The sequence below is a fragment of the Lathamus discolor genome, chromosome 4 (assembly GCF_037157495.1).
Source record: "Lathamus discolor isolate bLatDis1 chromosome 4, bLatDis1.hap1, whole genome shotgun sequence".
Classification (NCBI taxonomy): Eukaryota; Metazoa; Chordata; class Aves; order Psittaciformes; family Psittacidae; genus Lathamus; species Lathamus discolor.
In genome coordinates, this window is record NC_088887.1 from 98114646 (window position 1) to 98142084 (window position 27439).

Sequence of the window (27439 nt, forward strand, 5' to 3'; positions counted from 1 at the left end):
GCCCTGTCCAGCCTGTCGTTGGACACTGCCAGGGATGGGGCATCGACAGCCTCTCTGGTAAACCTGTGCCAAGTGCCTCACCACCCTCACAGAGAAGAATTTCTTCCTGATGTCTAGTCTAAATTTACCCTTTTTCTGTTTAAAACCATGCCTCTTGTCCTTTCACTAGAGGCCCTGGTATAAAGTCTTGAAGCCTATGTTGTTCTGGGCTAATCCTTGGCCACAGGATAAACATAGCAGCTAATTGTGGAGGAGCCTTTGGGCAGCTCCCACTGGATTTGGCCGCTGGTGTGTCTTTGCCTTTCTCTAAAGATGCATGGGAAGTTCTCATGTGAACACCCTTCGTTTGACAGTGAAAATGATGGATAGGTTGGGGTTTTTTGTGGGAAAATCCTGTAACAGCTTGAATGACCAAAATGTGTGAATCTCCTCTGGGTCTGCCCAGAATGACATGTGTCAATCATTCTGTTTGTCTGTCATGTCATGTCTGTCAGCCTGTTTGATGCTACATCACCTGGAGCTCCCACCATCTAGAGGGACGTAAGATTACCTTATTTTCCCCTTACAATGCTCAGTATATATATATGTAGTGCACTGAGCTACTGTTATAAGTCTATTAAGTATGGCAGAAAAAATGTCATCTGTTCTAGAATGAAATACAGGGAGTGTAGTCATTCGTTTTTCTTTTGCCCATGTATAAATAAGTTTAATAAAGCAGCGAGGTTTTCTTTTATTATTGGTTGAACTAACTGAGAACAGCCATGCTGGAAAAAATTATATTCAGCATCACAAATTTTGAAGAACATGTTGAGCTATCTCTTTGACAGCAGAAAGTGCTTCTAAGCAAGTTGGTTTAATTTCTTGAGGAGGAAGCAGAAATCCATAAGTTCCTGTGTCCCGAAGCTCAATGGTAAAAGAATATTTAATGCCAAGATCATAAGCCCAGTCATCTGACCCTCCAGGAGCTAAATCTGTATGAGAAGGGAAAACAGGTAAGTTACCTAAAACCAGAACTTTAGTTTTTTGCTCAAAAGCTGTCTTCTGATGCTAGCAAGGATGTGCTTTATTGCCGTGAAGTCATACTTACAAATTGTTTGTGCACCAGCACCAGGTCTGTAAATTTTCCTTGTTGTTCTCCTTATAGCTTTAGCTGCTTTCTTTGCCATACTTTCCTGAAATTAAACAAAACATTCTTAGCTTTAGCCTGGTGTGATAATAGTTAATATGTATGCAGTTAGGATTTACATACACTGTGTTCTGTGTTAACTCTGTGTAACATTAGTTAAATGTTCTTATTAAAGGCTCTAGAAAACCCACAGAATGTGGTTAAAATTTTCAGCATATGGCCATGCCACAGTTTGCATTTCTGCTGTAGCTAGGTGAAAAATATATATGGGACCTTACCATCACTTCAGGCAGCAAACTGTTGTCAGACCATTTTTTCACTCTTGTCTCATATTTTTCCTTTTTCACCACAGTATTTTAAGTCACTATTGATTTATGTAGTATTGCCATAGATTTTCATTGGGGGAATTCTACTATTAAACCTTAAAAGCAGTGAATGTCCACAAGAGTACCTCATTGCTTAGGTGTATGGAGGGCATTTTTTCAGTTACACACACAAGTACTTTTAGGATGTATGTAAACCATGCAACATAATGAGAAACTAGCAAAATATCTTTTCAAGGTGCCCAATAAAATATTTCTCTGTAGTCTTCAGAAGTGGTTTGATAAGTTGCACGCTGCTAGATCAGCCCAGACTTCTTTAAGTTCTTAGGAACATCAAGAGAAATCTAATTTCCTAATTCCTGATCCTTAGAGCACTGTGTGTCCCTCATTAGAAGCCTAACCAAGCAGGGGAGGAATTTCTGAAATAAATGTGAAATTTCAGGAGCTGGGAAGACTTACCAGTTCATCATGGTCTTTGCTTTTTTCTATAGTGTAAGAGTATGGAAACAATACCAATTGAGAGTAAGAGTGCATGGTTATGTAGGCTTTAATGATGTCTTTGTGATCCCTGATAAACCGAGCTACTGCTTTCACTTCAGGCTCAGACTCAGGGTAGGGTCCGCAGTATATCTCATGACATTCATAGGGAGATGCTCCTTCTCCTGTAACAAAGAAGTGCACAGTGTTACTCCTTCTCCTCTTCTGCAGTTCTGTTTAACAAAAGAGCAGAGTATGATGCTAATACAGAAGAAATTGACATGGCCATGCTGTAGGAAGAATTCTCATGCTTCTAGAAGTCAGTGTGAACCTACTGGGGTCTCTCACCTGCTATACACTTGAAAAAAGAAATGGAGAAGGTGAAGAAAAAAGAATGACTCGAAGACTGGATAAAATGTCTTAGAGGAGGGGATGAATATGCACAACTTAAATTCATCTAGAACAAAATCATGAGATTCCTTCTCAAAATCTAGTAGTCCTACAGGAAAAAGACAGTTCTAAGTGATTATTTCATCTCGGGGGAAAAAAACCTGCAAATTGGAAGTAGGAGAAACACAAATCAAAGTGAAGGTTGTTAAGAATGAGAAAAACTATGCAATGGAACAAGTTACCAAGAAGACTAGGAGTCACAATTTTTGCTCTCTTCAGAATAAGACCGAATAACTTTCTGGAAGCTGCCAGGATCTTTAATGTTAAATGTCAGGTCTCCATGTTTTAATAAATTTTGTAAATTTTCCCCTTTGCTACTATCTCTAGTTTAAATGGACATTTTATCTTTAAATCTTATGCAGGAATAAAGCTCACTGAGTACTTTAACACCCACAAGACTTTCTTCATCCTTGGGCACTGGTATGTTTTAACAGATGCCCATCTTCTAGAAATCAGTAATGCCAATTACATCTGCAGAGTTGCAGCCCTGAGGAAGAAACACAAGCTATTACCTTAAGATACAGGAGAGAAGGAAACATCTCTTGGTGCCAGTGATATCTAAGGAAGATCTATACCATGCCACACAGTAGCAGGGAGCATACCTGGATCCCAAAAATGCTTTAATATTGTGATTGAAATATATATATATTGCAATATAATATATATCTCTCAATATATAAACAAATATTTAATTTAATATTTAATGAAGACATATATATATACATGTTTTAATTAAAAGTTCCAAGGCTCCATAAAGGTGTATTTGCATGAAATGTAGTTGCAGTAGACAGAAAGTTTAGGTGATATAGTGGTGCGTGGTTGATGTTATGAATAAACCTGTATTTTCATGCATTGAACTGTTCCACAGATGCTTCAAGCTCCTTTATAATATCAATGGCTAAAAATAAATGCCCCTTATATGAAGAAGCAGAAATAATACAGCGAAGAGAGAAGGCTGTGTGGGAGAAGTGGTGACAGAGAGGCTTTGGGAGGTGAGGCTGGGAGGTCAGAAACAAGGGTACTGGGGTAGAGAGGGCTGTGGTACATTTATGTTCTGGGATATAAGTATAAACCTTCATGTTTCTGAATCAAGGGGGATTTCACAGTCCATGAAAATTCATGCACATGAAAATACAAACAGTTCCTGGCATTTGAGCAAAGTCATGCAAAAGAGGCAAAACGAGAATGTTAAATTTTACGCTGTTTTGTTTTGCAAAGAAGGGAGAACTCTCCAAGGAAAAAGGCATTGAAGAATCTGTTGGCTGGCAATCTTAGGTAAATGTTCTGTCTGCTTTCCTTAAATTCTTGATCAGATTGAGAGCAGCCAGCTAAAGAAACAATATGGAAAATGTGGAGAACAATTCAAATCCAGGTTCCAGTCAAAATTAGTTCCACAGAGCAAATTCCAAGTTAGTACATTGCTTTTTGTGGAATAATTTTGCTTCATACTGGTATAAAAGAAAAACATACAGTATCAGTACATTTAGTGTATTTTGCTCTTCATAAAAACCATGAGGGGTTTGCTCATAAACTTCATGAAGTTGTTATCTAAGCAGCTGAAGAGAAAAAATAGCTTTAAATGCATGCAGCTGAAACCCGGGATTTTGTGGTGGCACAAAAGTGTATTCACAAGCAAATCTGGAGCCAGTGGAAGTCTGAACATTTGGCACCCCTGACAAGAACTCTTTTCTGCTTAGAAAAGTTAACTTGCAGGTTCCCATGAATTCGTGGCCTTTTCCTACGAACACAATTGTGTTATTGTATTCAATTGACACAGCTACTAATAATTGCAGTAATATTATAAAGTGATAAAACTCCAGCTTGGTTCTTCTGAGAATCTTGCTGAACAGCAATAATGGAGATTTTACAGTTAATATGTTCTGGGCTAAATCTGCTCAACTGTTGCTACCAGTCGCTAATGTATCTGAATCAGTATAAACAATATTTTTTTGCTAACTAAGAAAAACAGTGGTTTGGTTTTCAGCATTTTACTGACTACATGTACATGTGTCTATACGTAAATATAAGTAAAAGAAGTAGAAACTTAGGGACAGCCTTACAATCATCTCTTTAAGTTACTACAAGCATCTGACTTGGTCCTTAGATTCACCTTTACATTTTTTTTTTCTCCAGTGACCCTACAGGGTGCTGAGGCTTTTCTCTTCTATGTTTCCAAACATGTCTAAAAGAGAGGAGTGTAGCATGGCTGAAAACAGTATGAATGCTTCCCTGATTACTTAAGTAAGATGTTCTGGTTTTGCCCTGTAAGAAGGTGTATATTTTGTCCAAAGGTTTACTTAGAGAGGAAGCACTTTCTAATCTGCCTGTTTTCTTCTGCTCTTTGTGAAATAGAATCATCTCTCCACTTCAGAAGCTTTTTGCCAGAAGTGCTTGACAAGTTGAGTGTGCTACATTGTATAACCTTGAAACTAGTATCTGTATCACATAGGTTTTTGACGTTATTCCTTCAGACTTCTCCAAATTCTGTTTTTATGACACATTTATACTGACTATCACTTTCAGATCTATGTTTGTGGTCTCCATCTTCATAATTTTGTGCCTGAAAAAATATGTGGTTTTCCCCATGTAATAGCCATGGATGGTAAGTAAACATCTTTCTTCCCAGCTTAATAATGGACTAAAATGACCAAAAGTCATACAAGACATTACTGTCAGTACTGTGTATAACCAGATCTGACCTGTAGGTTAACATTTTAAGGCAGCTATTCTGCATTAAAAACCTGTCAAGTACTAAACTGCCTGTAGGTAAGTAAACGTAATACAGCCTTGACAACAACAAACACTGGGAGCCAAAAAATCTTGATCAGCTAGGCATTACTGAAGGATGACTAGGGAGGCAATTAGGACAGCTAAGGCCTCCTTGGAACTCAATCTTGCTAGTCGGGTTAAAGACAATAGAAAGGGCTTCTTCAAATACATAGCAAATAAAAGTAACACAAGAGGCAATATAGGCCCACTGCTGAACGAAGTGGGTACCCTGGAGACAGAGGATATAAAGAAGGCAGAGGTGCTGAATGCCTTCTTTGCCTCTGTCTTTACTCCTGCAGACTCTCCCCGAGGGCCCCTGATTTCTATAGCCCCAGGAGGAGTCAGGACAAAGGAGGAGTTTGCTTTGGTAGATGAGGATTGGGTTAGGGATCAGCTATGCAAACTGGACATCTGTAAATCGATGGGTCCGGATGGAATGCACCCATGGGTGCTGAGGGAGCTGGCGGAGGTCATTGCTAGGCCACTTTCCATCATCTTTGGTAAGTCGTGGGAAACGGCGAGGTGCCTGAGGATTGGCGGATGGCAAAGGTCACACCAATCTATAAGAAGGGCAAGAAGGAGGACCCGGGTAATTATAGACCGGTCAGCCTTACCTCCATCCCTGGAAAGGTGATGGAACAACTTATTCTTGACTCCATCACTAGGCATATCAAGGATGAGGGGGTCATTAAGAACAGCCAACATGGTTTTATGAGGGGGAAGTCATGTATGACCAACCTTATAGCCTTCTATGAGGAAGTGACTAGGTGGAGGGATGATGGTAGAGCGGTAGATGTAGTTTTTCTTGATTTCAGTAAGGCATTTGATACTGTCTCCCACAGCATCCTCATAGATAAGCTAAAGAAGTGTGGGCTTGACGATCAAGTAGTGAGGTGGATCGAGAACTGGTTGAAAGGAAGAAGGCAGAGAGTTGTGGTCAATGGCACAGAATCTAGCTGGAGGTCTGTGACTAGTGGAGTTCCTCAGGGGTCGGTGCTGGGACCGGTGCTGTTTAATATTTTCATCAATGACCTGGATGAGGGAACTGAGTGCACCCTCAGCAAGTTTGCTGATGACACAAAACTGGGAGGAGTGGCTGACACACCAGAGGACTGTGCTGCCATTCAGCGAGACCTGGACAGGCTGGAGAGTTGGGCGGGGAGAAACTTGATGAAATTTAACAAGGGCAAGTGTAGAGTCTTGCATCTGGGGAAGAACAACCCCATGTACCAGTACAGGCTGGGGGGTGACCTGCTGGAAAGTAGTGAAGGGGAAAGGGACCTGGGGGTCCTGGTGGATAGGAGGATGACCATGAGCCAGCAATGTGCTCTTGTGGCCAAGAAGGCAAATGGCATCTTAGGGTGCATTAGAAAGGGAGTGGTTAGTAGGTCAAGAGAGGTTCTCCTCCCCCTCTACTCAGCCTTGGTGAGGCTGCATCTGGAATATTGCGTCCAGTTCTGGGCCCCTCTGTTCAAGAAGGACAGGGAATTGCTTGAAGGAGTCCAGCGCAGAGCTACAAAGGTGATTAAGGGAGTGGAACATCTCCCTTATGAGGAGAGGCTGAGGGAGCTGGGTCTCTTTAGCTTGGAGAAGAGGAGACTGAGGGGTGACCTCATCAATGTTTACAAATATGTAAAGGGTAGGTGTCAGGATGATGGAGCTAGGCTTTTTTCAGTGATATCCAGTGATAGGACAAGGGGCAATGGGTGTAAACTAGAGCATAGGAAGTTCCACGTTAACATCAGGAAGAACTTCTTTACTGTAAGAGTGACAGAGCACTGGAACAGGTTGCCCAGGGGGGTTGTGGAGTCTCCTACACTGGAGATATTCAAGGCCCGCCTGGACAAGTTCCTGTGTGATGTACTGTAGGTTACCCTGCTCTTGCAGGGGGGTTGGACTAGATGATCTTTTTAGGTCCCTTCCAACCCTTGGGATTCTATGACTAGGGTGATCAGTTAACACAGCACGGTGGAGCATCTATTCAACTGGATGGTGCACCAGCTCTTGATTGACATGGCAAGGGATGTTGAGATGGTTCTCTTGCCTCTTTTGTCCCTCCCCTTAATAGCCTGCACCACATGTAACAGGGTGTGATGCAAGGAGCAGGATCCAGGGTCCTTGTCCCCCTCTCTCTTGTCATAGTGCTGGGAAGAGATTAATCCCCAGTGTGGCATCTGAGGAGGAAAAATCCTGAGTCCCAACAAAAAGTGTCTGAAGTTGAGGAAGTATTCACTTGTTCATAACAGATACTCATCTGCATTTGTCTTTATATCAACTCTGTGAAATAGAAAATTATTTTTTTTTCCAAAATAATGAATTTTAAAGGCTGAAAGTGAGGCAGGGGTACAATAGCAAGGAAGTTATGTCATACCACACCAGTGCGCATCAAAATTCCTGTTCATGTCAGTACCGATGCACTTGCTGTTACCATGCGATGAGCGGCTCTTTCTCCACAGCCGATTCTGTGGAAACGGACACACAAGCCATGTTCAGGGAAAAACCTGAGAGAAACAATGCAACATCTCATTGGTCAGTTAAATGTGACTTCCCACTTGTGCCTGTACAGGTCATGTGTCAAGGAAGATGCAAAAGACCAAGGCAGATTGTAAAACCACAGTCTGCTTGCCGGCGAGGCTGGATGATAAAAGGCAATACTGGGTAGGATAAGAAGTGGTCACATCTGATCTGATTTCAATGGATTTGGACTATGGAAGGAGAGGATGAGACATACAGTTTGGCCAGAAATATGAGTTTAGAACTCCCAAGTCCAACCTTTTTGTAGGCAGTGCTGACAGCATGTGGAAAGTTGGAAATTTGGTGTGCAGCTGTTGAGGTATATGTATGTAGTTATCCAAATGTGAGCCAAGCTGGGTTAAGACTGGATGAGTAAAAGAGTGGAGGAGGATTGTCGGGTTTGGTTTTTTTTGACATGAGTCAATGATCTAAAACCCAAAGAAACATCTCAACAGCTTGGAATTTGCAATCAAGACATAAAACCTTGGACAAAAGATACATGGAAGTTGGGGCTGTTCAGCCTGGAGAAGAGAAGGCTGCGTGGGGACCTAATAGCAGCCTTCCAGTATCTGAAGGGGGCCTATAGGGATGCTGGGGAGGGACTCTTCGTCAGGGACTGTAGTGACAGGACAAGGGGTAATGGGTTAAAACTTAAACAGGGGAAGTTTAAATTGGATATAGGGAGGAAATTCTTTCCTGTTAGAGTGGTGAGACACTGGAATGGGTTGCCCAGGGAGGTTGTGAGTGCTCCATTCCTGGCGGTGTTCAAGGCCAGGTTGGATGAAGCCTTGTGTAGGATGGTTTAGTGTGAGGTGTCCCTGTCCATGGCAGGGGGGTTGGAACTAGATGATCTTGAGGTCCTTTCCAACCCTAACTATTCTATGATTCTATGATTCTATGTTGTACCTTCATGTATATGAAGCAAAAAGTACGCAGAAAATGGGGCTGGCTTGCAGGAGGAATGAGTGAGTTATTGGCTGTTCTTTGTGTGATGCAGTGTGCTATCCAGCTTGTGCTGGATTGTGCCAGTAGTTGTAACCTTTCTGCTGAAGGCTGACACAGGCATTCCCTGACCTCTAGAAGTATTAAAGTCCCAAGGTGAGATTCTGTAATTTCCAAGTGCATTTCTGGCACTTTTTGGAAGACACCAAGTTGCTGTGGGTCAGATGCCAATTTGTTGCAGAATTTGTTCTTTTTGACATAGGGCAAAGATACAGAAATTCCAAACACAGATTAAGAGTTTGAGACATGCAGTTCCAGGTGGAAATGATGCCCTAAGCATGCTCACTGATGGTTCCCATAAATAGCACATCAGTGCATTGCATAGGTTGTCAGGAAAGCTCTACGTACAGAAGGATGGCTCCATGTGTACTCATAGCCATCTACATTGATCACAGGCATGACATAGAAGTCAAAGTGTTCCAGAAGCGCTGTCAGGGTCTGATCTCTCTCACGCACATGGATTGCCTATAAAGCACAGGAGAAACTTATTAAAAGCATTTGTAACAGTGGTTTTCTTACCTTCCTAGAAAGACAGCTGATGGGCTGTGTAAAATAACCGTGCAATTATCAGATCAGTCTATCTCCTGGTAGAGATGCATCACATCAGAGAAACTGCTAAACAGCAAAGTAGTTCTTTGGTTAGAAATGCCAGGGAGAGGGTAAGAATTGAACTGATACAGGCAATCAGATACACTGCAGTCCAATGTTAATTGGTGGTCATGAGATGGAAGTGAAGCCTGTTAAGAAGAAGGTTTGAGCTTCTGCTAGTCATATAAAATATAGGAACCCTTCCTTCCCACTGAAAATACCACAAAAGTAGTGGTATATAAAATAAATCAGGCCATAAAATAAGGCAGGCCCAAAAATAACAAGTAACGTTTCAAATGGCTGCTGTGTATAACATTATTTCTTCTTTCTTATCTTACTGGTTGTTGGTCCATGATGCAGGGATAAATTTTAACCTAGATAAGTGGGTTTATTACTATTAAAATAGATTAAATCATTGATCATATAATATTTTATTATTATTATTTATGCCTTACTTAAACCACTGTATTTAATTTTTAAACCTTCCTCATTTTACTGAGGAAATGGGCTTTCTCTGACTAAATGGGAAGTGTCAATCTTTCTACAAAATTAAATGATAAAGGGTGAAACCATTATAAAGAATGCCTAGGATTTGCTAGTGAGAGCTGGTGATTTTAACGTGTGTGTGCAGATGTGGATTAATGTCAGACTTTGAAATGTTACTTTTATGGAGTGATATAAAAATAAAATTTCAATTTAAAACACATAAATTAGACCAAAAGGATTGTGAACCTAAATGTTCGGCTTGTTACTTCTGAAAAATGCTGCAGGGACATGTCACAGGCAAAGTGACAGCACAGCTGGTAATTATTTGGAACAGCATGAAAAGGGCAAATGCATTTCTCTCCAAGGGAACCTTAAAGGCTGGGATTATACGTGGGTCACAAGGTACATGCTGCTGTATCTGCTCCTAACTCTTGCAATATCCTTTCAAATATTGTAGTCACTGAGATTTTATAGTTGTGACTGAAGACAGAAATAAATACATGATTATTATTATTATTATCCTTATTACTTAGTTCCATCATGAACTGTAATTCATGTTTGAAGGACTCATCTATGTTGTTTCTCTGGCTACAGTACTGGTGATTGTGAAGTCTGAATCTCATCTAGAGTATTTTTACAGTGAACTTCACTTTTGTAGAAAACAGTGAATAATACCTCAGGATATTAACTGAGCAAGCCGGGCAACCTTGTCTGGGCCAGAAAGGCATTAGTAGCCTTTTCCTGGTACGTACTAGGAATTGGGCCAGCAGCTTAACAGTGTTGAGCAGAGATGCCTTAAATTCCAAAAGACCAGGGCAACATATGTTAAGGTACAGGTGCAAACCGTGGATGTTGAATCTTTTGGTGTACCTTTGTTCACTATTCTGAACAGTGTAGGTATCAAAAATACTAAAGATCAGATGTGACCATCGGTCTGCAACTGCACATCAAGGCTGGTTTTTGGCTAAGGCCATACTGCAGTCTCATCGCATCAGTGATTTACTAGTTCACATAAGCTGGTACTATGCATGTGGCTGGCAGATGTGGATCGTGTTCTGGAGGTCTGAAATGAGGGTGTGTCTAGGAGGGATGGTACCTTCAGAAGAAGGTGGCTTGTGTGGCCTTGTTCTCTGAATGAGGCAGACCAGAAAAAAGCAGGAGCATGAATAAATAATGCAAAGGCAGGAGGCAGAGGAGCAGTAGCAGCAGGCACAGCAGCAGGTGACACATCACAGCAAGTGATAAATAGAGATTGCTGGCGTTCATGCTGGTGTGGAGCTATGCCATGCCTGGAGCAAGAGGTATGTATTGCTTTAGGAAGGCACATAGGGAAAAGCCAGGGGTTGTAGGACAGCTTGAGCTCACTCTGGGTCTCCTCTGATCTACTCCAGGCAGTGACAGCTGGCAGTAATATGGGCATGAGCCACCATGTGCTGCATGATTCAGAGCCAAGATCATTCCTTGGATCCATGTGGTGGTATGGTCACAGCCGTAGTAGATTACCAGATACTTGCTTTTCCTGACATGCCCTCTACATCCATGACTGTTCATAATTGTAAACACCTGTGTTGAATTTGCTGCACATTTGAAGAAAATTTGAAGTTTCTTTCATATACTTGAGAATGCATCTGAGCTCTTTTGCATTTGATCCATATGACTTTCTGTCTGCCACACACATCCCCCCCTCCATCTACTCACACACACATGTGCACACACACTCACTGCTGTGTATGCAGCTTAGACACAAAACTCTTATGATGGTGTTGTGGATTAAGACTTTATGGAGCTTAGAGTGCAGTTGGGTAAAGAATCAAGATTTGTTGCTTTGCTTTGAAAATTATAATCAATCAGATGTGTTTAGCTACTCACATGGCCTATGAACCACAGGCAAAAAGCAGGAGAAATCCATTCTCTAGCGTGGATACCACAGTCAATCCATATGACACTTTTGGATTTGTCCTGCCTTTTAGAAAGCTGACAAAAGAGAACTTGTATTAAAATGGCACCATTGCGAAGTGAACCACCTGAAAGCAGAAGTGAAAAGGGTAACCAAGATGGAAGAAGAAACATCGGTCTTGTAAGGAGAGCTTTGTCTGATACTGGGCCAGGATACTGCTGTCAGTTACATTCACATGAAGTTAGAGAGCCATGTTCAGACTGCTTGCAGCAAGCTCCTAACATAGCATCAAGACTACAGCAAGACCTGAGGTCAGGTGAGTAGGTCACCAACTAAGCAGGGCAATAAACTAGATTGGATTCATAGTTAACAGAGGAGGGTATCCACCACACCAGTATTTCATGCATTTGGATGATGGCCTAGATGTGATAACTTTCTTGTGACCCAACAAGGAGCCTAATGTGGTCAAATGCCTTTGCAAATGCAATACACCTTATTGCAAGAATTTAGGAAAATTCTAACCCCCACAAAAATATGCATATAAGTGTAGATTTAAGAAAGTGTTCTGGCCCAACCTCATCACTTGCTGACATTAGTACTTGGACAGGTTTTGCAGTAAGTCACAGCTGTACCTTCAGAACATAAAGCGGTCGTTTTTCGTATGATGATCCAATATATGTTTTCTGGAGGAGGTCAGAATGGACTTTCACTACTTCTTCCATCCAATAATATATCTGCAAGGATGAAATTAGCAAATTGATCTCTCCCAGTTGTTCTCCTTCATCCCTGAACGTGGTCTAGACTTAGATTAATTCTTCTTCCCAAAATCCTGCCTCTTTAGCTGATGAGAAAGAAAAACTAGCTATTCAGCCCACTTGTCTCTCTGTAATTTCTCGTAAAAACCCCACTAAGATACAGTCACAACAGTGTCCAAAAGTAGCCCTGAAATTCCTCTTTACTTCTACTTGGTTAAATTGCTGTTCATTTCATGTTTAAAATATTTGTATGTTGTTTTGTGACTTCATTTTCCTTCTGTATTAACTGTACGTGAACGGCAGTTTGAGGCAAAAATGAGAGATTTTGTCTGGGGCTTCTTTCTGTATGAAGGCATTACAGTAAATACAGCTCTCAGTTGCTGAGCAGTACAATGGTAATCATTTACCTGATGATTTCTTTCCTTATGTCCATTCTCAAACATGAGACAAATTTCAGCCTTTGAATCTACAGAGGATTACAACAAAAATGTCTTACTTCTTTCATTGAATGGTAGTTTTCATAATATGATGAAGATATGCGTGGGTTGACTGTGTCATTGATAATCTGTTTTTCAATAAGTCCTTGAACATCTCCCAGTAAGACTCTGAAAAAGAGCACAATGTCCTGTGAAATAAATGGCAAACAACTTTACAGAAACATTCACGACAACAAATAAAAAAATACATACTTGTGTTGAATGGTCAGTTGCCTTAACTGAGTTTTTATGCTATTTATGCTGGATGTCCTGACATAGAAATGGACTTCTCTGTCCTTCTTGATGTTTTCAACAACAACAGGTTGCCAGAGAATGACCTGCAAAGTTTCCAAAAGCATTTTATTTATTTTTTTTTTTAACCTAGGAAAGAAAAAATATTCTTACTGACATTTAAGAAGTATTTCAAAGATAATCAAAGCATATGTTTTCAATTTAAGAGACCACTTGTAAGAAGCAGTTTAATGTTCCCTGTGTTGTGTTTCTGCATTCTGCTACTGCTGGAAATAAAACGTGTGTATTTAAGACATGTTTATAATGACTTCTGCACATAAATTCATAAATCAGGAACAAAGACAGGAACATAACCTTTCCGAGATAGTATTTCTAGTATAATAGATATGCTTAGCTGGTTATTATGTTACATGTTTTAAAGTCTGCTGAGAGTTATTTTCCCTGAGGGTATTTGGAGAATTAATGAAGATCAGGCTAGTCTTTGTAGTTATTGTATTCGCTGATGACTTTGATCAGGGAGGAAATAAATGCCAGAAGGGGTTTGAATATAAGTCGAGGCAGCAATACAGAGATTAGAAATGGGAGCAAAATAAGAAAATGAGATTCTTCTTGGTAAAATTAAATCTTTTACAATAATAAAATCAGAAGCCAACATATTCAATAAAAGACTGAAACTTTAAAACCAATAATACCAAAAGATCTAGGGGTGACAGTAAGCAGAAATTTATGAATTTACAATGTGAAAAAGATCAACATAATCCTTGGATGCATTTTTGAAAACATAAAACATGGAGTTGCAGACAAAAGGGTTTATTTTTTTCCTTTCTGGTGTGGTTGCATTATTATATTCAACTTAAGCATCACGTTTCCAGGCATATAGCAGTTGTCAGCTGTTTACCTCACTCATATCTCAGAGAGAATGTGTCTGCAGAATCTTACAGAAAACTCATCCATGCTTTTAATCAACACTTTGGAACAGTAAGTGGGAAGACATTTGGCCCCTGGATATATTACTGCAATGTGTTATACAAATGGTTGAGCTAGTCTCAGTGTAGTCACCTCACATGTTATTGGCAGGGTAGTAACAGCATCACATGGCTCAGCATTGTTTGGAAAACCCATCTAAGATGCAAGCTGGATGCTTAGCTGCCCAGCACTGATTTTCCTGTTTCCCCAGCTAGGCTGCTGTCTCCACTGGCATGCACCAGTTCAGATCAAGTTTCTCTTAGGTGAAGGCATTCTTTGAATGGAGAGTGAGGAAAACTGAGGAACTCTGGATTGACACAGCTGAGGTGGCAGAGTAGTAATGAATGGGGATAAATGGGAAACTCTGATAGTGCGTATGATTATTGGTCTCTTTACCTATCATTGAAATGGTCAATACTGCCTCATGGCAGCAAGAAGACTCTGTTACTGCATCTGGGTCTTCTGATGGAGGCTACATGTAATGTGTGTGCTGCAAGAACAAAGCGTTTGCTTTAGGTTTTTGCTTCCAGCTGCAGGAGTAGCACCTATAATTAGCCTGATAATTCTTCTTGTAAGATGCTAATTTTCTTTGAAAGATGCTTCTTCTTTGCTAGATTGCTAGATTGGAACCATTAAACTTTGTTAGGAAGTACTATTTATGGCTTCCCTTTCCTTCTCCCCTTTCTCTTCTTATAACTTGCTCAATTTGTAACCATGGGGAAAAAAAACGGTCAGTTTATAACCCTTGAAAAATGTTCAGCTTGAGTATTCACACAAGTGACTTGGTAGAAATCAGCACATGCTCTCTCCGCACTGAATGTACTGCAGTTGTTCTTAATGATTTCTTGGGGCTCCTGCACACAAGGAAGTGAAGAACGATGGTGATGAGGCAGAAATGGAGGAGGGAAGATTTATTTTGGTACAGGAAAGGAGATGGATATGTGAATTGACTTTGTGGAGGTGGAAAAGAGGAAGGAAGGTTATCAAGGTTTGTGAGAACTAAAGGGAAGGATCAAAAGATGCTAATAAGGACAGCAGAAGACTGGTAGGATTTTGGGGTGGACATAAATAGTAGCCAAGAAAGACAGAAAGATTGGGCATAGGCACCACCGAAAGCCCTCATCCATCTGTGACACATCCTCAATCATACTGTAAATTATGTTGGTTGATGGAACATTTACACCTTTGTTGCAGAGTGTGAACTTCAAACTGGGAGGGTGCAGTTGGGCAAACGCTTTTGAAGAGGAAGAGATGGCTTATTTTAACGAAATACTCTAGTCTGTAATGAAAGGTTAAAATGCTTTTCAAGTTTTGGGTTGTTTTGTTTTAAAAAACTATTGCTTAAGAGATTTTTATCTTTTAAATGCTGCTTTAAGAAAACTACCATAAAAATCCAGTACTGATCTTCAAAGCTGTGCAAGTCATATAGGTCAAGACTGCATTGGTCTAAAATGCTGAGGTTCCCTAGCAAGCGTGTTTCTATTTACTGTGTGTTGGTGCTTTGCCAGTTTTTCAGTGTCTTACTACACAAAATCAATTGCAGAAATCTGAGCTCTGGTATAATGCATTGCTTCAACTTTATGAAGGAGGGATCTCCTCATGTAAGTCAGAAGATAGTGGAGCAATGAAAATCAGGCATTTGTTGAGTTGCTGTATCAGAACAAGTGAATAAAAGTGGGCTAAATCTTCCTCTGGTAGGAAAGGCAGTATTGGTGCACCTGGGGGAAGAAACTGGCCTAGAGACAAGAGAGGTAGAGGGATCTGTTTACCTCAGTGGTATTCAATAAATCCTGAAGTGCTTCAACCTGTTTGTCTGTTTGTGGAAGAGCCCACAAAACTTCATCTCTGAAAAAGAAGGGTATTTAAGTAAAGCACAGGTACTCAGAACTCTAGGTCATGTGAAAGTAGAGAAGCAGGCTTGGCCTTTCTCATCTCCCCTGGCTTGGCTGCCGTGAACTCAAAGAAGATTCAATAATGAAGATGCCGAGCTCCATTCCAGCCTTTGCTTCTGCCAGACAGTAAAATCCGTGAAAGAGCTGGTGCAGGGCTTTGGTAGCCAATATTTACTGATGGACTATGAGAACCATCCTGGGAGCTGGTACCAGCACAACAGCCACCAGCTCCATCTGCACCTGAGTGCAGCAGCACCAGTGGAAAACTAGCCTAGACCAGGAAGACAGCTCTCCTGTTGTCCCCTGAGTTCTGTGGTCTCAGCCACTGTTCAGCTGAGACATGAACCCTCCCATCCTGGAAAAAGCCCTCGCAGGTGGGCAAGGGCAAAACATGATGTTTTATAGAGGAGCAGAGGCTACTGCCATCATCATTTGTACTAAAGTCCAGCTGTCCCAATCTCCTGATTTCTGTCCCTCTGCCGGGTATTGTTTCAGTTGGTCTATACTGCTGTCCTCCCCCTCTTTGCCTGGTAACTTATATTCCTCTTCTACTTGAAACCTATGGTCTGGATATGCAGTACATGAGATGGTGCTACCCAGCTACTCCACGCCTCTCCCCGCTATTGGTGACAGAAGTGAAATTCACTTTCTTGAAAGAAAACCCACCATTTTTGCATTGTAAATCCAGTCCTGATTTCCAGTTCCCTGCAAGCTCTGTAGTTCAAAATTGCACTGGATAGATAATTAAAATAATTTGTCTGTGTAGAAGGAGCAGACTCAGGGGAATGTCAAACACTTATTTCCATTGTCTGGGCTGGGCTGGCTCTCAGCCTTCTAATCATGTGGAGTTGGCAGCAGTGTATAAACCTGACACCATGGAAGCCCCTGCCAGCCGTGTCTGCAAAGACTGTTCTGAAAAGGAAACAGGCAGGGCTGTCAGAACTAGTGTTTTCAAGCTACATAACACGATTGTCACAACTCAGTGTTGTGACTGATTTCGAGCAAAGACGTGACAGCATCTGGCAACCAGGTAATTTATCTTTTTTACTTTTAGCCAGGCTCAAAGCAATCACTGTTGTTTCTCATGTAGAATCAGCAATATGCCAGTGCTATTTTTGTCTCCACCGTCGTTTGACAGAGCATCAAAAAGTAATCAGGGATAGGCAGAATTGGCATTTTGCCTATTTCTTTAGGCAAGTGCAGTCCACAGTGTGTGTTTGGGGCTACTTTAAAAGTGAATTTGTCTTGTATCTGGGGGAGTCTTTTCAGAGGGGAGGCCATAAGAGGGCTGCTGCATCTGGCTTCATCCTGTGATTCTCACAGCCTGAGAGTGCTATAATGAGGAAGCCGGTATGTACTTGCACCCCACCATTTGCTGCACAAATATTTCAACTGAGTGTGATAAGTACTGGACAGGTCATAGCTAGCAGCAATTCCTCTACAACTCTCATTGGTAGGACCTGAATACACTGAACACAGGGAGTAGTAACAGCTGAAATTGTAGTCGTTCAGCTTCTCAGTTCCTTTGCTTCGAGGAAAAGCTCTAATTGTTGCCTGTAGACAAATCTCAGAAACAACCTCCCACCCCAGCTTCCTTTTCCTGCCTACTGCCCTGGTTGGACATGTTCATGTTGAACATACTTCCACTTTTTGTTCTCATGCCCTGCTTCCCTAGTTGCTCTTTAAGTTTTGTCCTTAAGAGGTTCCTTCTTACTCCACTCCTCTAACTTTCGGCCAGGGTCCCACAGGACTCTGTCATTGTTCCCCATCGATTTTGCCTCTACCTTTTCCTCGGGTGATAAAAGTAAGTCCAGCTGCCATCCCCACACCACGATGCTCAGGCCTTGCCTTCTAGCTATGAGAGAGTGAGCGGGATGCATTACAGTTCTTTTTAGGTGGTTTTGTTATCTTAATCTGAGCTTGTCACTCCTAATAAAGAAACAGGCATTTTCAGGGTCTGGTTAACCTGAGTGAATTTAGATGTGTGTGCTAAACTGGAATGAGTTATAACCTAAATACACGTATTTTTCTCCACAAGCTGTACAGGAGGTGAAGGGGACTTGTTCCCATGCAGAACTCTATAGAAATCCCATCTAGTCAGCTGAATCCCACCCAGGGGCCCTGGCCATCATCTCACAGATAGTCGCAAATCAGTGCTGGCTCTCTGCAGGCATGTCAGTCTCTTCATCCCTCCTCTCCACTGCATTTCTCAGTCACTGGGAATGCCATTGGCATCACATGCCACAAAACCAAGGCACCAGCAAGGATGTGTCTCTCTGTCCTCGTAGCCTGGCTTCATTTGAAGCTTGCGTGTTGTGACTATCATCTCCAGAACAGAGACCTCCCTACCTATCTTAGGCTGAATGTCTTACCTTGCCTCTGGCAGGTAGTGTCATTAGAGGAGTGCTGCCAGCATCATCACCTGTTCTCCCGGACCATGTAAGCTGTTCATCTGCCTCGAGCACAGATGTCTGCCTGTGGGCTCTTTTCTTCCACCTTGCTGTCTCTCAATCAGCTGCCACACTTGCCCTTTCCCTCCAAGTGAACTGTGTGTCTTTCCGCTGCTCCCAGCTCTTTCACAAGTCTCACAATGCAGTAATCACACTATAACCTTACAAAGGCAAGCTTTAATACATGACCATGAAGTCCTTCCATACTAGCACCCAAATAAAAGTAAAAAGTCAGATATATCGTCTTTAAAATCTCACAGTTTTAGACATTTTTATAAGCAGGGCTGGGAGGGTTAGACTCAGGCTTTTCAGTGGGAAATGTATTCTTCTGTAAGAGTCAGATATTTGGCATTTAATTAAAATATGAAATAGGTGAACCTTCAGGTAGCACAGAGCAATGTTGCCCAACTGAATTAACTTTAAAACATGTTTAATTGTCCCCCTATTAACCTAGAACTGTGTTTAACTGTTCCCCCGCTGTAACCCTCCTCACACCTCTGTAGCAATCTACAACAAAACATGATTGTAACACAAATGGGGATGAAATATCCTCTTCTGAGACATGAACTCAGTGGTGTTCATCTCTCACAGGTCTGCCACTGGCATGTGGTGTGAAGTTACACAGGGGCTGTGAGACATAATTCAGTATTATTTGTGTGGGTGTTTCAGTCCTGTGAGCAGGTTGTGTTTAATCATGATTCCTGCAGGTTGTTCAGCTTGCTTAATATCACCACGAGGGGCTTATCCTCTTAATTCTACCTATTAAAACATTCCAGGTTTTTAAATCATCTGTATATCTAGAAAATCAAAGCACTTTGCCCGTCTTCATCTCTGACATATGTCCTTGTGTTTTAAGAAAGAGTTTGGTTCCCGGGCATTTCTGAAATTTATCGATAGGTAACAATAAAGCTGCTTCTAGAACATTGTACAAATATCAAATGGTTATTCAAAAATGATTAATGACTGGAAAACAATCATAGAAGCTGCTTTAGAAAGAAAACAGATTGTTAGCACTTTCTGAAATGGTTTCTCTTTCTACCTCAAGAAGTAATTCACTTAAGATTTTGTTTTAAGGCAAATTAAGCAAATTATTTTATCCCATTAAGTTTCAGAATGCCCTTTATTGGCATTCAAAAGCACTGAATGAACAGAATTGATTGGCACTTAGACCAAAAAGAATAGTTTTAATATGATTAGAAACATAGGATTTATGGATGCAAAGAAGACTTAGAATATTTTCATTTCCTCCACCATCTATATGTTAAATTGAACCACATATCCAATTACAAGACCAATAAATAAATGTCAGCCTTTGCCAAATGTTTTCTTATGCGACTTGGAGTTATTCTGCCTCAGTACATTCCCTGTCCCACTCAGCGCACTCTGAAAGCCCAGTAGCACCAGTAGATATTTACCTTGGAAGAGTGAAGACATGCTTCTCTTGAATCCAGATAAGTAGGGTAAAAAAGAGCAGGCAAAACTTCATCTTCATGGCACACACAATGAAACTAAATGCAATTGGAAAGCCGAGGGTTCAGGACCCACATTATTGATTTAAAAAACGTTATTTAAAGAGTGGTTAAAATTTAATACTGTCTCTCATCTCAAGCCCAAGCTCCCAAACTCCTGGTGGCTAAGTCAATATGACAGAACCCCCTGGGGAGGTCCTGCTCATATTGATGTTGTCCACCTCCAAAAGTATAAAGTACATTTTGGGCATTTTCATATTGACAAGTCACTTTGTCATCTCAGCCTTTGAGTCATTTCACTGTGGCTACAAACCGCAGACACAAGAAAGAACGCACAGCACAAAGGTTTTGTGATCCTGTAATGTTTACAGAGGTCTGGCAGTGTGCTCTGCGTTCAGAACTCCTATAACACATCACAGCCAAGCATGAAGCTGGAGTGGGCGTGAGGTTAACCACACTCCCACTGTGTAGTCCAAATGGAAAAATCCTGAGCAGGAAAGCTTCTTTTGATGGCATTTGCTAGCAGAGAAAACAAGGAGCAAGTGGGATGTGATACCTACATGTTATTGAGGGATGTTCCTCTTGTTTAGGATAGAGCACACTGATTTGGTCTCCATCTTCTGCAGCTGGTCGCTACCTCTTTGGTTAATGCCTGGTCTATCCAAGTATCTCATATTGCTTGTCCTGCTCTGTGTCCTCTTTTCTGTGATGTTCAGATGTCCCTGTATTTTCCATATGTCATATGGGGTTAGCTTTTCAAGAAATGTACCAGTGACTGTTCATCTCATTATTAATTTTTGCATGCCCCAAGATTTTCCTCCTATATTTCTATCCACAATTGTCCAGACAGGACATGCCAAAAAGCTGAATCAATTTGACATGTTAGCTTTTGACTGAGTATGTCATGTGTGTGCAGAATGAGGGAACCAAACCTGATGTCTGACACAAAAGATTCTTCAGGTAAGTGGTCACCAGAAATACAACATGGTTTTCTTCCAGAGGGAATTCATTCCAGAATAGGACCAAGAAATGAATCAATGTACATGCAAAGGGGACACCAGAGAGCCAAGACCTGGGAATGAATGGGGAAACTTAATTATTTGATGCTGCAGGTGTAGCTTAGGGTCATAGCTATACAACTGCATGAAAAATGCCTGGAAGCAAGCTCTGGAGCTAAGGTTAGGTAACACGGACTAGACTGAATCCACCAGCCTCCTCTAAAACAGCTCTGAAGTGGTCTGGATAAGAGCCAGTGCTCCAGTCAGGCAGGCAATCAAGGCTTGCAAGATAATATTCAGTCCTGGTGTTTTTTTACTTGGAGGGTACATCTGTCCTAAGAAGCCAGACGGCTAAGTTTTAGATGGCTGAAGTCAGCCGAGGTGAATGTTGCTACCCAGTGAGTACCCTGGGGTTATAATGTCTGTGAATATACACCAACACTGGAACTCCCCAAACTGGAGTTGAGCACAAACTGGACACCAAAGGGAAAATAAAAAAAACACTGACACCTTACCTAGATTTTGTAGTTCCTATTTTATCTTTTCTAAATGTTGTTCAAACAAATAGGAAGTTCTGGTAAGGTACAGAGGCCATTCCTGGCAAGGGAAGTGCTGTGCTACAGGGGTTGATTTTTAAACCAGGGGTTCAGATGCTCTTCCCTCACGTAGGCAAAAGGAAGCTGCCAACAGAGGATAAAATACAGGAGATGAAGCTTGACCATCCAGACATGCTTCTGTCTGGAAATGTCTGATGCACAGACACAAATTCAAAGAAAAATTGAACCTACTGTGATAGGTGTAACAGAGGAAATTGAAAAGCTGATGGAGTGGGGTTGCTGGTAACAAAGGAAATAAAAGATCATATTTCTTTATGTCTTAAAGCGTTAATTAAGTAGGAAAAGGGAACACTTTCTACTAACTACCTGAGAAGCAAGTTTGGGAAAATGTTAGGTGTGAGACCTTTTTTCATGTTGATTGTTTTTACTGTGGGTTCTTCAGCTTTTTGCAGAGGTGGTTCACACTCTGTTTGAAAGCTACTGTTTTCCTACTTGGTTTGGGGTTTCTGGTTGTCCTGGGTTCAGCAGTAGCAGTTATTTTTCTCCTTCTTAGTAGCTAGTGCAGGGCTGTGTTTTGATTTTTTGGCCTGGGAACAGTGTTGATAACACCAATGTTTTTAGTTGCTGCTCAAATGTTTGGTCGGCCCAAGGACTTTCTGAGCCTCGTGCTCTGCCAGGGAGGAAGGGAGGCCAGGAGGAAGCAGAGACAGGACACCTGACCCAAACTGACCAAAGAGGTATCCCATACCACAGCATGTCATGCCCAGGATGTAAGGAAGAGTGACTCAGAAGGGCACAGGCACTGCAGGGTTGGACGAGGTATGGGTCGGTGCTTGGCTGGGGGGAGTGGGGCAAGTTATTGGTTGGCTGGTGTTGAGGTGTTGTATTCTTTCCTCTTGTGATTTCCTTTATCATTATTATCATTGGTGGTAGCAGTAGTGATTTGTGTTATACCTTAGTTACTAAACTGTTCTTATCTCAACCCATGGGAGTTGCATTCTTTTTGATTCACCTCTCCATCCCTCCAGGAGTAGGGGGAGGGCAAGAAGGGGGGGAGTGAGAGAGCAACTGTGTGATTTATGGATTACTTTTTTTTGAACCACGACACTGGTATACACTGGAAGTATTTCACACCCCTCAAAATAGCAAAAATGAGTGTCTGAGGAAACTAAAGACAGTAAATGAAATTCCGAGGAAGGACAAACTAGAGTCTTGTGGTGGTTAAGGCACTGCACAGGTTAAAACAAACAGAAAAGTAAATGTAGGATGGAAGACCAAAAAAAAAAAAAAGAGAAACTTAAGCATAACTTCCCTACTTCCACCCAGCTGTTAGGGGTCATCATTTGTCCTTATGTTGATATTACCACTACCCACTTGTCTTGTCCTCTAAGGAACACTATCTCTTCCAACTTCATCCTTTCACAGTGCATACCACTATACCTGAGTGAGCCATCTCATGCTGCTTTATTGGCATTGCAGAGAAGTGGCCTTTTTCCAGGACTAATCCATCTGTGATCTCTATAGACATCTCAGAGTGCAATGAAATACGTGCTCCTATTCATGGCCATTCGAGCTGGGGTGACTGGCTTAGAGGTAGGAGGCTGTGTTTGTTCCATTGAACACCACAGGTTCTGGATATCTCCCTCCCTCAGCTTGGACATTCAGGTCTTTGCTATGGTCAGAAGCAATAAGAGTTATTCTGGGCTACGAAAGTCATAAATTAAGATATATTTGCTCTACCCACAACAGTAAATTGTTCATTAAACCTCAAGAATTTCTGTGAACCTAAGAAATATTTCCCAGATAAGCTGGGAAGAATAATGCAGTCTTAAAAACCACTGTGAAGAGCAACTATAAAAACAATTGAGTTAATCAAAGTATGTCATTTTCATAATTTCAACCATTGTTTGATTTTTACTCAATATCAAGCCTTTTGCATAATTTTATTGAAAATTAACTTGCATTTCTATGCTTGCTTTTTTTTTTTTTTTTTTTTTGACCTGGAGGAAATCAAATTGAACTTAGGAACTGTTGCAGGCGGAGATTTCAGCTGTTCAAAAGCTCCCTTCCCTGAATAAATGTATTTTTCTCTAATTAGGAAATTCATCAAAACTGATCCTTTTTTGCTTCTGATGAATCAGCATTCCCTGAGGAAGAGCTGCTTGGTTGAAAGTTCAAAGGTTTTGCTGCACCTGGATTAATTATTCCTTCTACCACGGGTGGACCACGGGCTGTGATGAGCTGGTACCTGTAAGTACCATAGCAGATGTGATCAGAAGCCTTGCAGTAATGAAAGACAGTTGGTTTCTGTTAACTTTTAGAGTAGCTCTAAGACATGCACAGGCTTTTATTTAATAAGGGACAATTGGGTCCTAGTTTTCAGAGCAGATCATTAGCAAAGTAGTCTGTTGATTTCTTTGTTGAAAACTACACATGTGAGATTTAGGACTGGCAGTATATAAGCTTCCCAGTGCCATTAGTATCTATATTGCTTTTCTAAGTATAATGACACCTCAAAGGCAATTCTCAAGAGAGATATCCACTCTTTAAGCCAAATCTACTTTCTCTCCCCTCCCTCTCCACATTCATGTATAGTAACACTAATGTCCTCTGGATGCTGCATAGATGTTGTACCTCATCCAGACCAGGCTCTGGCACATCTTTATGTGGAGGTTTAAGATGTCTGTGACCAAAAAGATGGCAGCAGAGGAAGCCAGGTACCCATGTCCCAGCTAAGTCAGGGCATCTACCACTGCTCAAGCACCTACTGCACCAGCATACACTGAGATGTTGGGCTGTGCCTGGCCATTGTGGTGGGCTCCTGAAGCTGCTGTTGCTGGTGAAGGAGAGCCAGACCCAAGAAAGTGGTCAGATAGAACAAGTGAAAAAAGTAACTGCTGGCATTGCTGCAGGGAGATGGTCTTGAGCAGTTGCAGCAGTGCCACTGAGTAATGTCCAGTGATTCCCATCAGAGGCATCCTTGGCTTTCAGCAACCAAGTGTCACAAAATTTCCTCTAAGCTCAACCAGGACACAAGTGTGGCTGTCTCTTTGGTCCTGGGTTTCACAGTGTCCAGCAGCAAGGCTTTAAATAACAAGCCTCTTCCTGCATCGAAATTCCCAGATCTAAGTCTGTATTTCAGCATGTGCCAGAGCCCATGCTAGGTTGATACTGTCTGTTTTTAACAGCGAACCTGTTAACAAGCACACAGAAGGTGCAGGAGAGCGAGAGGTCAGATGTTGCCAGCAGCCTCATCCCTCAGATCCTTTTTCCTGTTTGGGATTAGCATATTTTGCTATCGTTTTGACCCATGAGAATCCTCTTGTTTCCAGTTAATCAGCAACGAGTCCCTCTAGGGATGGGTAATCACGATGGATCCAAGTAACTGAAGCAGAACACAAAAGCTAAGTGAGTCTGTGCTGTCCTTCTTGGTTCTTTAAATTCAGATTCAAATACAAAATTAATCTCCTGAAAAATATTTACAGGCACTTGCCCTTTTTTTTGTGCATTAAAACTACTGATGAGGCCAAAAGTAACTGGTTAGCATCCTTCCTAGATGAGGCAAAGGACGACTGAAATCTGAATAAACTCTGATCTCTGTTGCTTGGTGTGCGATGCAGCTGAGTGCCATTGCTCATGAACCACACAAGGATGCAATTAGTTTAACAGCTCTTTATTATGAATACAGCAGAACAGAATTAGAACTCAATTTACAAGTCTCCCTTTCAAACCCATTCAGCCGTTAAGGCCGCATCATCTTTCAGTTTTCCAAGACATATAATTGATAAATGATTTCTCCTTGCACACCTCAGCTCCTCATCTTTATTCATGAATCAATTAATCTCCTTAGGACACTGTGATCATTTACATACATGGCCAATGTCACCAACCTCTGTCATTTCATTCTGGAAGCAATTTTGAAGCCCATGAAACCACCAGGAAGGGACAATCTGAACTATGTCTAAATTTTTGTGGTTACAGCATTTCTCCCTCATATACATGTTCACTTTCCTTTTTTTGAGTATTCAGTTACACCAACCTATCCTATTAATTTTTTTATTCTACTATCCTTACTGTTTGGCTTTCCAGGGTCAGCAGGGAGAAAGATGCTGTAGTGTATGTGCCATTTTGGGGAGGTAAGGAGGTATCAGTACTGGTTGAACATTTTCATCATGAGCTCCATTTCCTGAAGGTCTATTATCAACTCCTACCCAAACAAGTGGCTCATCTTTTCTTGATGCCAGTAGATACTGATTTGTTTGCCAGTATCTTAACAAGAAGTACTTGCAAAGCAAGCTTAACTTTGTTTAAAAAGGGATATCAAAGGGAACCGCAGGAGCATTCCAGGAAAAGCTACTGAGCATTGGAGAAAGTTTCTCCAAGTACCACCTACAGAGAGCACCTAAGGTGCAAGTGAATGGATGCACATCTGTCCCTATCTCTACGTACTTAGGTGCATGTATGTACATATCAGGAACGCAGTTAACCCTGGGCTAGTAATGTGTTCTGCCTGTCTCTGAGTGCACCAACAGTAATTGCTAGTCTTCTCTGCACTGCTTGCACTTGTTCACGTTGCTTGCATGGCATCTGGTAGAGGTTAGAAGAGTGGAATCTGCCTTTGGATTTTGGAGGATGCTGCGACCTGTTTGGAAGATGTCTAGACCTGCTTGAGGATGCTGGTGAAGAGAAGCTTCATGGAACAATGCTCCTGCCCCCTTTCATTCACACCTTGTTGGTCCCCACCTCAGATTGGCACATCTCGCTCTCAGCCCATGCTGACCATCTGTCTGCACAAGCAGAGCCACACTGCAAAGGGACTCATCACTGTCCCACTGGAAAAGCTCTTGTACAAATGTATCCAAATATGCACTTGTCTTCTATCCGTCTAGGGATAGGGAAAGTGAGCTTTCTTACAGTGCACTCTCAGCATTGCAATTGCAGACCCCAACAAAGCAGTAGCAATTCTATGTGACTGCTCCAGCCCAGCATGGTGCAACTGCTCTGGCATCTAAGGGCATCTGTGCTTAAAGTTTCTGCAATCTGCATCAAAGGACCATTCTCTGAAAGCACCATGATTCTTGTTTGGGGTGTCATTTCCCAACCTTTAGGAGATCACTGTAGGCTAGAGAGGGTGCTGTATTGTATACATGTTCTGCATTCCTCTGCCCAGAGCTTGTACGAGAAACACATGGTGAAAGTACTGTATGACAATTTGTTTCTCTGTGAGGCTCAAAGCCCCTGGGTGCTCCCAAATGGGTTCCACCAGGTCAGCAGAAGCTGAACCCGCATTAGCAGGTTGGTCCCACATGTTGTGAAGCTTGGCAAGCCAAGGAGGTTTCCAACCTTGGTCGCATTCACAGTTCACAACTTCTAAAATCAGCAGAACCTATAATCCTAGAACTCGGCTTCAATGGTGAATTTGGGAAGTTTCTAGAGTCATTTGGCTGTTCTGTAAGGTTTATCACCACATGGGCAGCATCGCTCCAGCAGTGGAGGTGGGGCTGGTGGTGGGGGCCTGCATTCCTCCTCAGAGAGCTCTATTACTTTTCACTAATGTGGCTGATTGAGCCTTTCACTGGCATGTTCACAAGTCTGTTTCACTAGCACCCAAGCAGATGCAGGTTATGAGGGGAAGGCATGGACAGGTTGATACACCTCAGGCTTATCCACCACCTCTCAGATGTTTGGGGTGTTCTGCCAGGGCTGCAAAATCAAGGGGGGGAATGTTACTGAGGGGCTGGTCAGAAGACATCTCCCCACCTCAGTGACAAACCAAAATGTGCTCCATAGTGTCCAGTTTGCTTAACTGCAGTGAAGAGCCAGGACAACATCGTAGGCTGCTGTAGTTGTGTGGCAATGTGATGTTGCTTTTCTGCTTGTGTCAGTCAAAGCAGCACTGTGCGTGTCAATTACCTGCTATGAGATTTCCTGAGTGGATGTGTGGGGTTCCTCTTCATGTTTTGTGTGTTTACAGCTATCCGTTGCTGTATTC

General features: G+C 41.8%; 1 protein-coding gene across 1 annotated transcript; it reads right to left on the reverse strand.

Moving 5' to 3' along the window:
* Window positions 1-705: 705 nt before the first annotated feature.
* On the reverse strand, window positions 706-20156 carry CPB2 (carboxypeptidase B2). Its single transcript, XM_065678228.1, has 11 exons — window positions 19839-20156; window positions 15851-15926; window positions 13077-13201; window positions 12884-12992; window positions 12265-12366; window positions 11605-11709; window positions 9010-9126; window positions 7517-7607; window positions 1909-2111; window positions 1088-1172; window positions 706-971 (listed from the first exon to the last, which is right to left on the reverse strand). The coding sequence occupies exons 1-11, from the start codon at window positions 19913-19915 to the stop codon at window positions 787-789; spliced, it is 1275 nt and encodes a 424-aa protein (XP_065534300.1). The 5' UTR covers window positions 19916-20156; the 3' UTR covers window positions 706-786.
* Window positions 20157-27439: the final 7283 nt, after the last annotated feature.

What these genes read in the sequence shown, in the direction of transcription:
- CPB2 (XM_065678228.1), bottom strand. Translation starts at nt 19,915, where the DNA reads ATGAAGATGAAGTTTTGCCTGCTCTTTTTTACCCTACTTATCTGGATT. An exon ending in ATTTATTGAATACCACTGAG is followed by an intron (nt 13,202 to 15,850) that starts GTAAACAGATCC and finishes GAAACTTTGCAG; the next exon opens with GTCATTCTCTGGCAACCTGT. An exon ending in TTTTGATGCGCACTGGTGTG is followed by an intron (nt 2,112 to 7,516) that starts GTATGACATAAC and finishes TCTTTGTTACAG; the next exon opens with GAGAAGGAGCATCTCCCTAT.